General features: G+C 35.6%; 3 protein-coding genes across 3 annotated transcripts; 1 reads left to right on the top strand and 2 right to left on the bottom strand.

Annotated features, from left to right (window-relative positions):
• Positions 1-1,494: 1,494 nt before the first annotated feature.
• Positions 1,495-3,027, top strand: LOC141699763 (uncharacterized). The gene is made up of 4 exons (XM_074503602.1): positions 1,495-1,509; positions 1,626-1,708; positions 1,798-2,567; positions 2,756-3,027. The coding sequence occupies exons 1-4, from the start codon at positions 1,495-1,497 to the stop codon at positions 3,025-3,027; spliced, it is 1,140 nt and encodes a 379-aa protein (XP_074359703.1).
• A 5,759-nt stretch (positions 3,028-8,786) lies between these two features.
• Positions 8,787-10,111, bottom strand: LOC141699766 (ribulose bisphosphate carboxylase small subunit, chloroplastic-like). Its single transcript, XM_074503604.1, has 3 exons — positions 9,893-10,111; positions 9,658-9,789; positions 8,787-9,020 (listed from the first exon to the last, which is right to left on the bottom strand). Exons 1-3 carry the CDS (start codon positions 10,037-10,039, stop codon positions 8,787-8,789), a joined length of 513 nt encoding a protein of 170 aa, XP_074359705.1. The 5' UTR covers positions 10,040-10,111.
• A 6,719-nt stretch (positions 10,112-16,830) lies between these two features.
• Positions 16,831-18,083, bottom strand: LOC141699767 (ribulose bisphosphate carboxylase small subunit, chloroplastic-like). The gene is made up of 3 exons (XM_074503606.1): positions 17,937-18,083; positions 17,702-17,833; positions 16,831-17,064 (listed from the first exon to the last, which is right to left on the bottom strand). The coding sequence occupies exons 1-3, from the start codon at positions 18,081-18,083 to the stop codon at positions 16,831-16,833; spliced, it is 513 nt and encodes a 170-aa protein (XP_074359707.1).
• Between the last annotated feature and the right edge of the window lie 216 nt (positions 18,084-18,299).

Genomic DNA, 18,299 nt, shown 5'->3' with positions numbered 1-18,299 from the left:
AATAAATTAGCATTTTTTTTAATATTTGTCGGATTCGCAAGAAGTCCTCGTCTTTGTAAAATGTTCATCATCCCGATATAAGTAAGTTGTCTGAATTTATTTCAGTTGCAAGCATACTATTAGATTTTTATCACCGGTTAAATTCATCCGATTCCATATTTTCTAGATTTAATTTATTTTTCTAAATTCATTTTTTTGTTTGAATATGATGTAAATCAAATTTCTAAAACATAGCCGGAAAGCAATGAAGAAAATGCTCCATCAAAGTTAAAGTTTTACTTCCTCCTCCACGTTCACAAATATACGGGTAATATTATTTTATATTTAATCCAAGATTGCATATAATGTTATGATATTTGTTGTTGTTATTGTTTAACTCATTAATAACAAATTGACTTCAATTTATTTTAATTGTAATCAGCTTTGTATACACATTTCTTCTCAAATCTTTTTAAGTATTACAATTCAAACCGAACTAAAAAATTCATATGTAAGTACAACTTGCTATCATGCCTGAGGTTGTAATGTGTTAAATAATAGTATAAGATCCATATAAAGTCTTCGTATAACACCTTAATGGAGATAATTACTTAAGATAATGTTTGTTATATGACTCAGGTGTTTATAATCTTCACAAGTAGATCTAGAATCCTCAAAGATAAAATACATATTGTCTTATGTGTTATTAACTATGAAGGGTGAGAGAAGCCTTCCATCTTCTTCTTTTTGCCAAGTGAAAAGCCTCTCTTTATTAATATCAAGGTCCTTAATTAATTAGCCGTAATGGACTTTTTGTGCGCACCTTAGGAATAAGAATATGCAATGAGGTGCACACGTATTTAGTGATCTCTTATATAAAATATACTACCTCAGTCCCTTCCTATTGTTTACATTTCTGGGGAAGTGTCTGACATGCATTTTAAGGTGCATAAAAGGTATAGTTATGTAACTTATTTTTACAATTTTCTTTTTCTGAATAAAAGTTGAATGTTTTAATTTTTATTCAAAAAAACAAAATTCTAAAAAAAATACAGAACTATTCTTTATATGCACCTTAAAATGCGTGTCAGACACTCTCTAAAAAATGTAAACAATTGAAAGGGACGGAGGGAGTATCTTAGATGTCGCATTATTTGATATATCGTCACACTTCATAATTTTTTAAAATTCTTGCTTTCCCCCTACTATTTCAAGCTAATTAGGGAGTTGATGTTTAATTAGCAGTTAAGGACAATTTTTTTTCTAGAATTGGTTTCATCGTACTTGAACGTTCTCATCTTAATATTATCAATTTCAAATCTATCTTTAAATATTTTTAGGCAAGACTTTTTCCTTTCACGAGTTCGTGCTTATTCTCAAGACTGAAAATATTTTGAATCACATTTGAAGTAATAATAATTAAACTTATTATTATTTCCTGCACACATAGGTGTTCATAAGGCGGTGGATGCAAAGATAGGTGGAAGACATGGGGATATTCTACAAATAGAATGGATGTGTCCTGCAAAGGTATGAGTTGAAACATTGATATTACATACATTTTGATATTTTTTTAGTTAAAAATGCTATGCACTTTTCTATTATAAGTTCTGATGTTGAATATTACACACGGATTTCAATCACAGTTAACTTTGGATATTAACTGGGGTGTGGCTGCTGGGCAAGAGAGCATAGAGGCTACCTGGAGATGTGTACCAACTGATCCTAGGTAAAGTTTCTTGTTCTCGAGTCAACTTTTTAACTTTATCCTAATTTAGCACCTCAGATTATTTTTTTTACTTTTTATTTTAATGTCAGATTTCAGGCGGAGCCCACTGACCATTCAGACAGCACAACCCTGATAATACCCATAGAGGAGAAAGGCAACCTGCTCAACAACAGTTCACCATTCCTGACTACTTCATCAGTGAATGATGAAATAATGTCCATGGCTATTGATGCCCTAAATGCTTTAAATGGGGTCGCATTGGGGCAAGGTGAACCTGTAGTTGATTTGGGCATGTTCATGCAATGGCTCGACACAGATACTGTTCGTAAGTTTTTCAGCGGGCAAAGTTTCACTGGAATCGAGCCAACAATATCAGTTCCCAGAGAAAACCCTGATCAGTTTTACTGTGTCCGAGAAAATACTGGAGTAGTCATCCCCAAACCCATTGCTTGGACATCTTCGGTGCCTGCTCAGGATGTTCTTGACCTGGACTTGCTAGCGCGTCTCCTACAGAACCCAGGAGATGTGGAGAAACTGATAAAAATATATGATTCGACAGCTAAAGGAAAGTCATGTGCCAGTGCCATAGCAACCATTCCTGAATCGTTACTTACCTTTCCAAGGGAAAATACAGCTCCTGGACACAATTCACATTGCATTACTGGTGAATCCTCTGCCCCTTCAATAACCGTTTCTTCAATGGTCACATCAAGCAGCAATAAGAGCCTAATTAACAATGACATACCATTACCAGAAGCAACAATGACCCCAATGTCACCTCTGTATTACTCACCAAGTACCAACTGGGAATCGGATATAGAGATTGAGAGTTCAATCAGTGAAAATGGAACGGTTGCTGGTATGAGAATGGAACCTCCAATATCACCAGTGGCTATATTTTCTTTGCCACAAACCGCCAGCCTACAGCCACCACAAATGGGCTGCCATCCCTTCTGCCTAGGAATCCACCTCTACTCCAGATGCACCCGTACCCTATCTCAGGACAAACTGCTCTGATACCTATGCTGGGGACACAACTCGTAACAGCAATGGGTCTGAATCCTTTAGTGAATGATTTGGTTACATTGCTAATGGTCAACCAGCAGGCTGCTGCTAATATGATAGCCGCCTTTAGTCACTCAACCCGTCCCACGAACTGCTCTTCGTTGCATGCAAACACTCAAATAGTTGGGCAAGGACCATCTACGCTGAATCCCCATCAGGAGCCGTGCACGTACTTAAACACTCCCAGGGGATGTCGAAATGACGCTAATTGCCGATATCTGCACAGCAAGTCCGATCATACATCACCGTCTTGAGTGGAGGCACCTTCTGATGCAAAAAGAATGAAGCTACGCTGGGACAGTACTGGATCAGTGTACAAAAGAAGGTGGCTGCAACAGAGAAGTCTCGAAGAAGTGTGATGTTGGCTTTACTTATTGGACTAGAGAACTCAAGATGCTTCTCTTTTTAATATCTACTAGCTTAAATGTTAATATTTAAATTTTTTATTTATTAGTTTAGTAGGACAATTTATTTATTTTTTAATAATTAAAATTAGGGGATAATCGTTGTACCAAATTATACCCCATATCTACACAATTATATTAAAAACTAAACAATGAAAGTTTGGTTGGTAAACAATAAAAGTTTGGTTGGTAGTAGGTTCACTCACAGTAATTATTGTAATATTTAAAACAAAACACTTTCATTAATAGATAAATATTCATGATATAATTATAATATGTCTAATGGTTTTCGTTAAAAAAAATAATATATAAAATTTACCGGGAGTGGCTAAACAAAATTATACTATTTATCCAATTTGAAATAAATTTTTTTAAAAACTACATATAATTAGTTGAATTTGAAAAATCAAGCTAAAATAAAATAATAAATATTATTGATCCGGGGTAAATAGGTAAAAATTATTTTCTCTTAGACCGAATGGATAATAAATTTAATTTTGTTTTAGTCTGATGACATTAAATGAGGTAAACGAGTTTTCTTTTATATATTTATTTTAATACGAATTTTCTTTCACATATTTATTTTAGTTTAAGCCCGTTTATTATTTTGTTTAGCTTGATGCAATTATATCGATCTAATAAATTTTTATTGGTCTACTTTTATTTTTTTATTACAGATTGGATCAATTGTATAATTTTGTTTAGCGTGTTCCGGATGAATATTAGTTATTATTTTTTATTTTGTCTTATCTGTAACGCCCCCAAGTGCTGGAACTCGCAAGGGAAGGAGGACTGTTCCCGGACTTCTGGAAACTCGTCCTGAATGGCATCCACAGCGGCGTCCCAGCCTTCCTTATAGCTGACTCGATGAAGGAGGGCATCATGCGCCACCATTAAATGCTTGAACTCCTGAGTGTCCATCGAGCCGTCAAAGGCTTTATCCTTTTGAGCCTTGAGGATAACATTTTCAGCCCGGGCCGTTTCCAAGTCAGAAGTAGATGAGGCAAGTCGGGCTTCATAGGCCTCTATTCTTTGGTTGGCCTCCTCCAGCTTCTTGTTCGCATTCTCGAGGCCAACCTTCCAAGCCTTGGCTTGGTGAATTGCCCCTTGAAAATGGGCGTTCGCCCACAAGATAGACAGCAAAGGTAAGAAATGGAAAAAATCAAAAAAAACTATGAATGGCAAAGGAAAAAGACGTACCGTCGCCAAAGCCTGAGCTCCGAAAAGCTCGTTAGCCTCCAAGTCCTGTTGAAGGACAAAGTCTTGATAGTCAACCGGGGAAATGGAATGCATAGACCATTCCTTGGCAAGCGCTGTGTTGCCAACAATCGAACCCTTGCCCCGGATTCCACAAGCAGGTTGGAAGTAAGACCCTTGTTTTTGCTTGGTACATAAAACTTGGCCGGGGCCTTCTTCGCCTGGTTCCTTTTCCTGGAGTAGGAACTCCGGGAAACGATCCCCAAGGCGCGGGTCTTTAAACACCTTTACAGCACACTTCATCCTGGTCGTTTCCAGGTCTTTAGGCTTTGTAGCCTCCTCAATTTTCTCAGCCACTGCAACAAATAAGATAAGTGAGTTGAGAAGTTAGCAAAGTAGAAGATAAAAGGAACGAAAACTACTAGATAAGGAAGGAAACGTACTCTTCTTAGGGACGGGAGAAAGGCCGCATTCTACAAGAACGGTCTCCCTGATAAGATCCCAAGAATGGGAAGTCCCATTATCTTGCGTAAGGAGGTTGGAAGCTCTGGTCTCCTCCTCAGACAAAATTATATCGTTTGGGCTCCCATCTACGGCTAGCCCAAAAGACGAGCGAAATAGGGTGCCCCAATCGCCACCCTCCCAAACGACGAACATAAAATCTTTCTTCCACCCCAAGTTGTTGTCAGGGATGGACTTCACGTTCACTATGTGGGGAACGGTTGGGTGCTGGTTTAAAGAAACCCACCCCGGATTCTTGTCAGGACTGTTCTTGAACTGGAAAATCTTTCTAAAAACAGCAACAGAGGTAGAGACATTGTGCTTGGTGCATTGCGAAAGATAGCACATAATCAACCTCCAAGAGTTAGGAGGGAGTTGGCAAGGGCTGATGCCCATATCAGCTAGCAAAATAGGGATGAATGGGTGAAAGGGGAGTCTAATACCTGCCCTTAATGTATCCCTATAGACGCATATTGCGTCTTTCCTCCACTGACAGGCCCTGTCGGCCGGACTTGCAAGAACTAGCTTGAAAGGATCCTTGATTTTGAAACAACCGCTCAACTTGTCCAGCTCCTTTAGATCCCGCAAGGCACTGATATGGTCGTGCGCGTCTAGATGCGCATCTGACGGGTTCTCGTCCCCTCGTGTGTTGATCATATATATCAATCAAGGAAGTGTACCTTGACCGAATGGGGAATTTATTGGACTTTCTGGCCACATTCATCTTGGCCAAACGGGTCATTTTCTTATCAGCCATCTGGAAAAAAAGGCACATAAGGAGATAATTTTAAAACGCAAACTATGCAAAAACAAGCACAAGAAGTAAAGGGAGAAGTCTTACCTGAAGTAATGCTCCTAAAAAAGGCTTTGGGGATTAAGATACTCCGACCTACTGTTATTGCTCTGAGATTCTTAACAAAAGAAGAAAGAAGGAGAATTTAGAAATGAGAAAGTGAGGAGCAGTAGACTCTACTCACTCCTTTATATAGGTGAAAAAGTGAAGTTGAAGGGATAAAAAGCCCAGTAAGGATAAAGGCCCAAAGAAAAAAGCCCAGAAATGGAACATTCCAGAATATTCCAAGGAATTCCAAAGAAATTAAATAAAAATTCCCGAGAATTCTAGAGAATTCTAAAGAAGGTGTTTTAATATATTAAGCCCAGATTAATAAGAGGCCCAATGGGAGGCCCAAATCCAATTAGGATTTGGAAAAATAAAAAGCCCAAATCCAATTAAGATTTGGAAAATAGAAGGCCTAAATCCAATTAGGATTTGGGAAAATAGAAGACCCAAATCAAAGCTCTAAAAAAGATAAGGCCCAATCCAAATTGGATAAGAAGGAAGCCCAATAAGACCAGGATTGAGGTCGAGTTCTAAGTCGTGAATTCTGCTCGAATTCTTTTAAATAGACACCCAGAAATTATGGGTATAATGGATCAGGATTGAGGTCGAATTTCAGCTCGTGAATTCTGTTCGAATTCTTTCGAACAGACACCCGAAAATTACGGGTATAATAGAACTGGATTGAGGTCGAAAGACGAGCTAGGATCGAGGTCAAATTCCTGAATCAAGCATAATATTTTTCAAGAATGGGGTCCAGAAACCTAGACTAAAATCCAGGTCGAAGAATCGACTAGGATCCTGGTCGAAACCCAGGTCGTGAATCCTAGTCGAAATCTAACGACCAGGAAGCAAATAAGCACAGAAGTCTCGACTAAGATCTAGGTCGAAGGTTTGACTAGGATCCTGGTCAAAACCCAGGTCGTAAATCCTAGTCGAAACCAAACGACCGGGAAGCAAAGAAAGACACTAGTTTTCGACCAAAATCTAGGTCGAAGGTTCGACTACGATCCTGGCACTACAAGAAAAAAGTCCATAGACATCGCTTTTTGGCCGATGTCTATGCTGTTTCCCAACCGATGTTGATGTCGGTGATGTCTATTCTAGACATCGATGAATACCCGATGTCTATACTCGATTAGACATCGATTTTAGTTAAAAAACAGATGTCTATGTGTTGATTATTTACATAAAATGCTATAAGTAAATTATTTAATAACTAAATTACACCTAATTAAACATGTTAAACATATCATGAGCTATGTTTTTTGTCAGAAAAATATCGATTTTAGTGAAAAATACTGATGTCTATGTGATGATTTTTTACAAAAAATGCTATAACAAAATTATTTAATAACTAAATTACACCTATTAAAACATATTAAACATATATTGAGCTATGTTTTTTATCACAAAAACATCGATAATTTTGACAGATGTGATGTAAAATGTCATATTAAACATCTCTTTCTTTAATGAAAGGTGATGTCTAATTTAGCGTATAGACATCAGTGTTTTCTAGAATGAAGTGATCTCTATGTATCATTTAGACTTGAACATGTTAGTCTTTAACATCAGTTGTTTGTCTGAAACTGATGTACATTGTATTTTTTTGACATCAGTTTTGTTTGGTTAAAAGTGATGTTTATAATGTTACTTGACATCAGTTTAATCTTAAACAAAGTGATTTCTATATTTCATTTAAACTTGAACTTGGATTTCTTTGACATCAGTTTTTTACCTTAAAGTGATGTACATTATCTTTTTTGACATCAGCTTTTCTTAATTGAAAGTGATGTGTAAGAAGTTTATAGACCAAATTGTTTAAAGTTTTACATCACTAATTGTATAACTGTTGTCTGAGAACGTCAACCAAAATAGTAAAACATATGATCTGAAATCTAAACTATTAAATTCTCCAGAAACCAACTGAAGACATTCAGTCTAATGAAAATTGTAAGATAGTTTTTTCACTATCCCGTTTTGAACACTCTTCAAAATCTGAGACATAAATCCTCTCTACACAAGACAGCAAGGGCCCATATAAATTCCTATTATTTAGATATCTCAACAACTGTAGAGGACAAGATGAGCAAGCCGCTTTATCCCAAGCAAGCAAATACGATCCTCCACTTACTGGATAGATGCCATGTGCACGATCAAATCAACCACATGGGTGCTGCATTAACCACCCAAAAAACATATGTAAAAGAATTTAACAGTCAACTTAGACGTATTTCAAGTTGTGCATACTGGGTCTACTTGTTTGTTACTAAGTGTTGATTACTTATGAGTTTCTATTTACTTGTGTCGGAGTGCATTTTCAGAAGCATTAGAGGAAGAAGTGAGAGAAATCATCAATAACATATCCTAAAACAACTCAAATAACTTTGCAGCACTTCCAAACCAAGTCAAACAACAACATTCAGACATAAAAAATTAATATTATTCCAACGTTCAGAGAATTATTTACCTAGGTAGCATGCGTTTCTTAGCAAGTGCAGGCTCTCATTATTGTTTTCATCAACAAGAATATCGTTTATACTATTTGAGTTTCAGGACCAGCAGGTGAACTACAAGGTCAAATATGATTATTAACTGCAGACTATGAATTCCTGGGTTGAAATAACACAGATTATTAAAAAGAGCACAACATAATCGCCTCTCAAGTTAAAAGGTGAGGTGGAACTTGTCATCAAAATTGATGACCTAGTCAACCACCTATTTATAACTGGAGTAGATTTAGAACAATGATTTCTGGCATTCTAAAGACCAAAAGCTCCCTTGAAAATATATGGCAAGTACGAACATGCAAACTTATATAAAACCAGTTTTAAATAAGGACGCTTGTGACAAGAAATGCACAGATGCACCCATGATATATTTGTTGAGTATGACAACACAACTGATACAAACAACTATGTACAGCCAATTCCTTTTAGCAATAATAACTACTATAAGCAGTTTAGAATAAGGAAATTTTGAATTACCCCTATGGAATCACTCATTGATTTCATTGAACATGCAGAAGCACAACAGGGTCGCACTGCAACTTTTTCAAGGAGCAGAGGATCTAGGAGGTGGTTGTGGGCTTTTGGATGACGAACGACATACATTGAGCTTGCCTAATGTTATCAAAAGCCTGGCACCGGATGTAAGCACTAGGATATGCCTTCTTGCATTCCGTGATTTCATGGAGGACTTGAGATGCATCCGTGCAACCAAACATGGGAAGCTTCCACATTGTCCAGTACCTCCCATCGTAGTAGTTAGGAATTCTGTTGTTCTCGCGATAAATATACCCCAGCTGTAGACAAAAATGTTCAGAACAAGAGATCAGTATTTCAACCCCTGCTTAACAAAAAACTTCAGACCACAGAGTATTGCTTCAAGCCATTGATTTATATAATGATTTTGTGCATGCAAGAGAGAAAAGAAACAGAAAGTTCATCTCCAGAGATGGCAATTTCAAGATTGAACAAAATTATTTATCAGTGCCACAATTTGGAATGCATTTATAGAAAATTTGATAACATCGGACACACAATGAATATTTTCTATATAAAAAATATGCAGTTTCTAACATTGGAGTCAAGTTCTATCACTATCAACTATCAAGAAACAAGACACCTGCTAAACTGAAAGTTTACAACATAATTTAAATTATGATAAAGAGTGGATGCAAATAGCAAATTTTTTTAAGAATTAGTGGTTGTATTCCAGATGTTATCTTTGCCAAACAAAGGGAGCTCACAATACAATTCAATTACCAGAAGTCACACTTTCTGCAACAAGTAATTGTCATATCTCTTTAACACTTAAAATTGATGCAATTGTAGATAAAAGCAATTAAGAACTATCTAGCTGAACAAAAACTGTAGAACATTTCCAGTAGGATATGTATTAATCATACTAATAAAGAAATTATGAAGTATCTATCTTACTGCATCAAATTCAAGGCATGGAATCCATCCTTTTTTCATCATGTAATCAATTTCCCTAGCGATTGAATCATCGGTGAGAGGTGGAAGGTAGGAGAGAGTCTCAAACTTCTTGTTATCAATCGGATTCCAAGTCTGTTTACACACAAACGAGAGCCAACTATAAGCAATACAAAAGGTGGTAATATAAACAGCTTAAAAAAATTAAAAACAAAAATACAAGTTCCGATCAAAGTACCTTCATACAGTGAGTTTTAGATCCATTCGAAACAGTCTTCCTGTTCCATGCAACTGAATCCTTCATCTGAAACAACTTTGGCGGGATAGGTTTTAAGCCAACATAGGTGGATCCAGCCACCGGAGCCGAAAAGCTTGCAGCAGACATAATTGATTTATTACCAAACTGATCTAGAGCACAACTGGAAACACAAAACTAGAGACTAGCACAAGAAGTGATTTTATTGATTTTATTTACGCGATATGTATTGTGCATTTTCACCCAAAAAACAGGATACTGCTCCAACCCAACTTGGGTTACCAAAGTACAATAAAAACCAAAGCGGTCCCAGCAACTGAAATAGCCAGTAAACCCACAACAAGAAGAGCTTATTTCCATCCAAATTGATATTGCGCCAAGGTCCCTACATTAGAAACAGTGCTAATAGGAGTATCTGCTGCGGGTTCCAAAACTTGATCTTTTGCAAAATTGATGACTTCGGATTCCCGTCTACATTAATATACATAATGGCTAAAACTCAATTAACAAGACTATTACCCATCCCCTAAGAATTTTGCCAACATTCCTAAAAAGGAAGCCTGGATTTGAATTAAATAAGTTACCTCCTGCTGGTTGACCAGTTGAAACTGGTGGGGTTTGATCCTGCCATCGAAAACAAGATGTTTTCATGATTAAGAATAGTAAAATTACTTATCTGAACACAGGCCTTCATCTATATCCTCCTTTGTAAGGCCCTTCTTCTCAGAGAGGAACGTCTGTACAGGACAGGAAATCCCTTAATTTTTAGATGTAAAAGAAATTTGACAGCATTCTCCAGTTGATCTTCCCGAATTGGTTCTGAGTTTACAAACACAGATAAAACCTTGGTATCTTGATGGACCTTGTAAACTCCAAGACTGTTATTAACAGAGTAGCAATGCTTAGCACAATTTAACACAACTTAAATTACAAAAACAATAGCAGTATATTACTCAAGTATTAATACATCATTTTCCCATATTCCCGTCAATCATAAGAGTTTTTAGAACCGTAAAAAATTATTTCAATGAATGCATGAGTATTTGGTAGATCGTAATTAGTAATTAACACATAAAACTCATGAAAACGATAGCAGTATATTACTCAAGTATTAATACATCATTTTCCCATATTCCCGTCAATCATAAGAGTTTTTAGAACCGTAAAAAGTTATTTCAATGAATGCATGAGTATTTGGTAGATCGTAATTAGTAATTAGCACATAAAACTCACGTAATTAGTATTTTTCAAGAAACTCATGAAAACAATATTCTGAGTTTCCTTTTTATCGTCTTCAAACTGCTGTGCTACTGAAGCATTTCTCTTGAGACATTTAGTGGTAAGGTATCAGAATCAACAAGTCCCTAACTATAAGAATCATATCAGCAAATCAATCAGTGGTCACATATTTCATATTGTGACTCGAACAGGTTACACTATTTCATGTACTCGGTCTTTCTTTAACAAAAGAAAATATACCTAAAGAGAACCCATTCTTCGATGATTATGTGAGTGCTGCATCAACAATCTGTTTGAGACGTATCAGCTTAGACCCTCGCATGACAGTATTGCAAGTTATCAGTACCATTGGTTTACAATCACTTATTCTTTTGGGCAACAGATTCAGCAGAGAATCCAGCAAAAACAACCTGGAAAAAATCAAACTTGCAGTACTTCGATAAATGTTTGTTCAAAGGCATCACAAATTGTAAGCACCAAAAGTCTAGTAACAAAGGACAGGGGTCTTTTTATGATACTGAGTGGACTGCACCGATTCGAGATACTAAAATAGTTAAGATACTAAAATGCCAGAACTAAATGCATAACATAAAGATAAAAAGCTAAATTTTCATGAAAATAGAATCTTAGCTTACACAGGCAAAGAACATGCAAAGAGAAGACAAATGAAACAATCAGGAACTTACCAAATGCCTTCTATAACTTTACCGAAAAAAGTCATTGACAACTGCCTTGCCATTCCTTGACTCAAGTCATAGACGTTCAAGCATACCTTGTGACCTTCCTGAATCCAATAAGCAACTATAATTAAATGCTGAACATGTACAAATTAGTGACAACAATTTGTTAACAAAAACATACAAGGAAATTCATTCAACTAGATATCCAACACAGTTCCCCTTGACATAATTAGCTATATACAACTGATATAAAAAAATACTAGTAAACTATTAGTTATTTTTAAAAAAAAACGTATATATTGGAATTAGCTACCAACATGCTCATTATCACAAGAAAGAATTGAATACCATGTAATCGGTAGACATGAAAGGATCGTTAACTTTACACAATTTACAAAAATTAAAAAAACAAACAAAAATACAAATGAACAACCAGAAACACCCAAATTACCTAAAGTTTTAAATCTTTTTCGCAGATTAGGTCCTGTATACAACGAGAAGAAAAGTATAAGCAACAAGTTTAGACACTAAATTAATAAAAAAAATAAGGGTTTCGAATTAGATAAAACCCTAATTTACAAAATTAGGGTTTTGAATTCAAAAATCCCCAACTTTTAAAACTGGTGTTCATGCAGAGAAGACCAGTTCGATTCAAGTAGATACAACACTTACCGAAGTAGATAGGTTAATTGAAAGAGGCTTAATGGAGAGATTGAGAGCGGAGAGAGGTTCAGAGAGAGAGAGAGAGAGGTTCCAGTTCGAGAGAGAGAGAGAGAGAGAGAGAGAGAGAGAGAGAGAGAGAGAGAGAGAGAGAGAGAGAGAGAGAGAGAGAGAGAGTTGAGAGAGAGAGGTTTGATTTTGTTATGTCTAAAGATTGATTTGGGGGGAACCAAAATTTGGTTAAGGGGGGAGAATTTTGGGATTGGGGGGAATGTAGAACTAAAAACTGAATGAAAATTTCACTAACAGGGGAAAGAAAAGGTGGGCGCGAATTTATTTTTTTTGGTGAATTTTAAACATCAGTTTAATTATAACCGATGTCTACAAAGAACAAAGACATCACAAAAACACGGGGTGATGTCAAAACTTTTTTTAACATCAGTGGCAAAGTTAACCGATGTCTAATATGTGATGTCTATTGACATTATTCTTGTAGTGTGGTCGAAAGCCAGGTCGTGGATCCTAGTCGAAGTCCTTCGATCAGGATTGGAAAGCTGGCCCAAAATTCGACTAGGATCCAGGTCGAAATTTCGACTAGGATCCTGGTCGAAAAAAGGCTGAAAATTTGAGAATATTTGTGAAAAATTGCAGAAAATATGAAAAAATCTCGAAGAAAGGGAAAATTCCTGAAAAATACCAGAAAATTCCTAAAAATAGGGAGAAGGTAAGAAAATATAAGGGGAAGTTTTTAAACGACCCTGAAGCCATGTACAAGGCAAATCGTTGTAAGCGTGTAGGTCGCTCGACACTTTACGCAAAATGATACCCTGAAAGGGAATGAACGAACTTAACTTTTGCGAAATCTTATACGGTTTCCCAAAAGTTGGGGGGAAAATGATAAGGATAAATAAATCCTGATTATGTAATTAAATATTACAGTAATTATACATGATTTGGGCTGCTAGGCCCAATAAGAAGATGTATGACATTCAGACAAAAAAGGTTAACACATTGATCGGGCCTGATGGAACAAAGAAGGCCAAAAAACCTTCAACATTAATTAATTTCGTAATTAATTAATAAGGGAAAAATCAGCTATTGAAAAGAGTCCCAATGAGGACATAAATCCTTGCAGATTAGCCTCTAAGGGACCTAGAAAGATAAGAAATCAGTTTCCTACTATTTAAGACCCCAAAGCCCATTCTAATTCAGAGACTTGATCACCAAGTCTCCTATACCAAGTCCAATTCAAGGACCACCAACATCTATATAAGGGGTCTCACCCCCACAAATTAGAACTACATTTTTTGGCTTGATTCTCTAATTCACTGAGATACGTAGGCATCTCATAAAGGCAGAGTTAAGCTACGAAACACGTTAAAGGCCTTGAGCTCCCGAACCTTAGCAATAAATACAACAAATAATAACCTTAGTTTTTATCCATAACATTATCCAACCATATTAATGTCAATATTTATTTGTTTGGGTGACATTTCAAGAATTTCAAAAAAAATTAAATATTTTGATAAAATAATTTAATATGGAACTTTGATTACATCACTAATATATATATATATATATATATATTGTTATCCATACGGTTGGATCGATGAAAAATATTTTTAAAATAATCGAAACAGAAATTCAGAATTAAACACTAGTTAGTTGTACTAGTCAAACTGACGTTTGACTGTTAAAATGACAAACCAAATAAATTTATTATGATATGAAATTTTGGTTATATCACTAATATATATATATATATATATATATATATATTGACATCCATACGGTTGGACCGTTGGAAAATATTTTTAAAATAATTGAAACACCAATTCAAGATTCAACACTAGTTAGTTGTACTAGTCAAACCGATGTTTGACTTTTAAAATGTCAAACCAAATGAAATTATTTTGATATGAAATTTTGATTATATCACTAATATATATATCTATAAAATTATTTTGATATAAAATTTTGATATTTATGCAGCATATGCTCCTGGATGTTGCTTTGTTTTTGGATATGGCTTTGGTTCTCTCGAACTGGGATTTTATGGGTGGAGCTCCCATCTTTTACTGATTTCCTTGGACTTATTTCGAGGTCTTCTTTGCTTGACACTTTGAGTTCCAGGCATTTTTGGTTTGATTTTTTAGTTGGTTTTGGTTATGTTTTGGGGCCTCTCTTTTGGTTCTATTCTTGGTTGTATATCTATTTTCTTTTTGTGCTAGTTTTTTGTCTCTTAGAGGCTTGTTCTTAGAGATGAGAATTCTTACATTTCTCTTTTGTATATTCTTTCTCTTATTATATTTTACGAGGCTAGACCTCATTTATCAAAAAAATAATGTAAAATTCTAATTAATTTGTGATTACGGAAGAAAATTCATAGATGTTTCTAAATTTAGATTTATTCAATTGCGTGGATGATTGCTTTTTATTTGATTTTGGTTTCGGATTAAGCTACGATTGAATGTAGATCGGTATTTGTGATTGTACAGGTTTAGGATCCAATTTGAAATCCGAAAATGCTGAAAACTGGTAAATCAGTATTTGCTTATTCTGGAAAAGAAACTTACGACGGTTGTTCTTCATACATTCCGTCGTAATTATTCTAGTAAACTAAACTTATGACGGCTGTTCTTCGTATATTCCGTCCTAATGTAGCCATTTTTATATTAATTTTTTTTAATTTTTATTTTACAAGATTGTAGGCCCCACCTTCTAAAATACGACGTTTTTTTCTGCCGGAAATTTCTAACTTACGACGCAGTTTTACGTCGTAAAATTATGTTTTATCTTATTAAAAGTGGGTCCTGTAAAGTAGTATCCGACGTTTTTTTCATCGTAAGTACAAAACTTATGACATTATTTTTCGTCGTATTTTGTATCTTACGATGATATATTCCGTCGTAAGTAGATTTATTATTTTATTGAGTATGTGGGTCCCTACTTTCTAACTTACGACGAAAAAATGAACTTACTACTCGACCAAAAATGTCGATTTTTTTTCCGTCGTAAATGGATCATTTACGACGATTTCAGTTCAGAAAAACCGTCATAAATGGCCAGATTTGTTGTAGTGATAGTCCTTTAGCTGATTTCTAATCCAAAGCACTTGAGCACAGCAACTTCCAGCAGTTATGTATTCAGCCTCAGCTGTGGAAGTTGACACAGATTGTTGTTTTTTACTATACCAAGATACAAGTCCTTGTCCAAGAAACTGACAGCTTCCACTAGTACTCTTGCTGTCAACCCTGTATCCAGCAAAATCTCCATCTGTGTATCCAACAGTTTCAAAACTAGTTCCGTTAGGATACCATAATCCCAAGTTTGGATTCCAATTCAATTATCTGAAAATCCTTTTCACAGCCATCAAATGTGATTGTTTTTGATTTTCTTGAAATCTTGCACACAAACATGTTGCAAACATGATGTTTGGTCTTGATCCAACTTTGTAGCTGCAGACATAGATGTAGATGAAGGTGAACAATCAACTTAGACGTATTTCAAGTTGTGCATACTGGGTCTACTTGTTTGTTACTAAGTGTTGATTACTTATGAGTTTCTATTTACTTGTGTCGGAGTGCATTTTCAGAAGCATTAGAGGAAGAAGTGAGAGAAATCATCAATAACATATCCTAAAACAACTCAAATAACTTTGCAGCACTTCCAAACCAAGTCAAACAACAACATTCAGACATAAAAAATTAATATTATTCCAACGTTCAGAGAATTATTTACCTAGGTAGCATGCATTTCTTAGCAAGTGCAGGCTCTCATTATTGTTTTCATCAACAAGAATATCGTTTATACTATTTGAGTTTCAGGACCAGCAGGTGAACTACAAGGTCAAATATGATTATTAACTGCAGACTATGAATTCCTGGGTTGAAATAACACAGATTATTAAAAAGAGCACAACATAATCGCCTCTCAAGTTAAAAGGTGAGGTGGAACTTGTCATCAAAATTGATGACCTAGTCAACCACCTATTTATAACTGGAGTAGATTTAGAACAATGATTTCTGGCATTCTAAAGACCAAAAGCTCCCTTGAAAATATATGGCAAGTACGAACATGCAAACTTATATAAAACCAGTTTTAAATAAGGACGCTTGTGACAAGAAATGCACAGATGCACCCATGATATATTTGTTGAGTATGACAACACAACTGATACAAACAACTATGTACAGCCAATTCCTTTTAGCAATAATAACTACTATAAGCAGTTTAGAATAAGGAAATTTTGAATTACCCCTATGGAATCACTCATTGATTTCATTGAACATGCAGAAGCACAACAGGGTCGCACTGCAACTTTTTCAAGGAGCAGAGGATCTAGGAGGTGGTTGTGGGCTTTTGGATGACGAACGACATACATTGAGCTTGCCTAATGTTATCAAAAGCCTGGCACCGGATGTAAGCACTAGGATATGCCTTCTTGCATTCCGTGATTTCATGGAGGACTTGAGATGCATCCGTGCAACCAAACATGGGAAGCTTCCACATTGTCCAGTACCTCCCATCGTAGTAGTTAGGAATTCTGTTGTTCTCGCGATAAATATACCCCAGCTGTAGACAAAAATGTTCAGAACAAGAGATCAGTATTTCAACCCCTGCTTAACAAAAAACTTCAGACCACAGAGTATTGCTTCAAGCCATTGATTTATATAATGATTTTGTGCATGCAAGAGAGAAAAGAAACAGAAAGTTCATCTCCAGAGATGGCAATTTCAAGATTGAACAAAATTATTTATCAGTGCCACAATTTGGAATGCATTTATAGAAAATTTGATAACATCGGACACACAATGAATATTTTCTATATAAAAAATATGCAGTTTCTAACATTGGAGTCAAGTTCTATCACTATCAACTATCAAGAAACAAGACACCTGCTAAACTGAAAGTTTACAACATAATTTAAATTATGATAAAGAGTGGATGCAAATAGCAAATTTTTTTAAGAATTAGTGGTTGTATTCCAGATGTTATCTTTGCCAAACAAAGGGAGCTCACAATACAATTCAATTACCAGAAGTCACACTTTCTGCAACAAGTAATTGTCATATCTCTTTAACACTTAAAATTGATGCAATTGTAGATAAAAGCAATTAAGAACTATCTAGCTGAACAAAAACTGTAGAACATTTCCAGTAGGATATGTATTAATCATACTAATAAAGAAATTATGAAGTATCTATCTTACTGCATCAAATTCAAGGCATGGAATCCATCCTTTTTTCATCATGTAATCAATTTCCCTAGCGATTGAATCATCGGTGAGAGGTGGAAGGTAGGAGAGAGTCTCAAACTTCTTGTTATCAATCGGATTCCAAGTCTGTTTACACACAAACGAGAGCCAACTATAAGTAATACAAAAGGTGGTAATATAAACAGCTTAAAAAAATTAAAAACAAAAATACAAGTTCCGATCAAAGTACCTTCATACAGTGAGTTTTAGATCCATTCGAAACAGTCTTCCTGTTCCATGCAACTGAATCCTTCATCTGAAACAACTTTGGCGGGATAGGTTTTAAGCCAACATAGGTGGATCCAGCCACCAGAGCCGAAAAGCTTGCAGCAGACATAATTGATTTATTACCAAACTGATCTAGAGCACAACTGGAAACACAAAACTAGAGACTAGCACAAGAAGTGATTTTATTGATTTTATTTACGCGATATGTATTGTGCATTTTCACCCAAAAAACAGGATACTGCTCCAACCCAACTTGGGTTACCAAAGTACAATAAAAACCAAAGCGGTCCCAGCAACTGAAATAGCCAGTAAACCCACAACAAGA

Source organism: Apium graveolens, unplaced genomic scaffold (assembly GCF_009905375.1).
Source record: "Apium graveolens cultivar Ventura unplaced genomic scaffold, ASM990537v1 ctg1294, whole genome shotgun sequence".
NCBI lineage: Eukaryota > Viridiplantae > Streptophyta > Magnoliopsida > Apiales > Apiaceae > Apium > Apium graveolens.
Note: the sequence above shows the minus strand (reverse complement) of the source record. Positions and strands in the feature narration are given on the sequence as shown.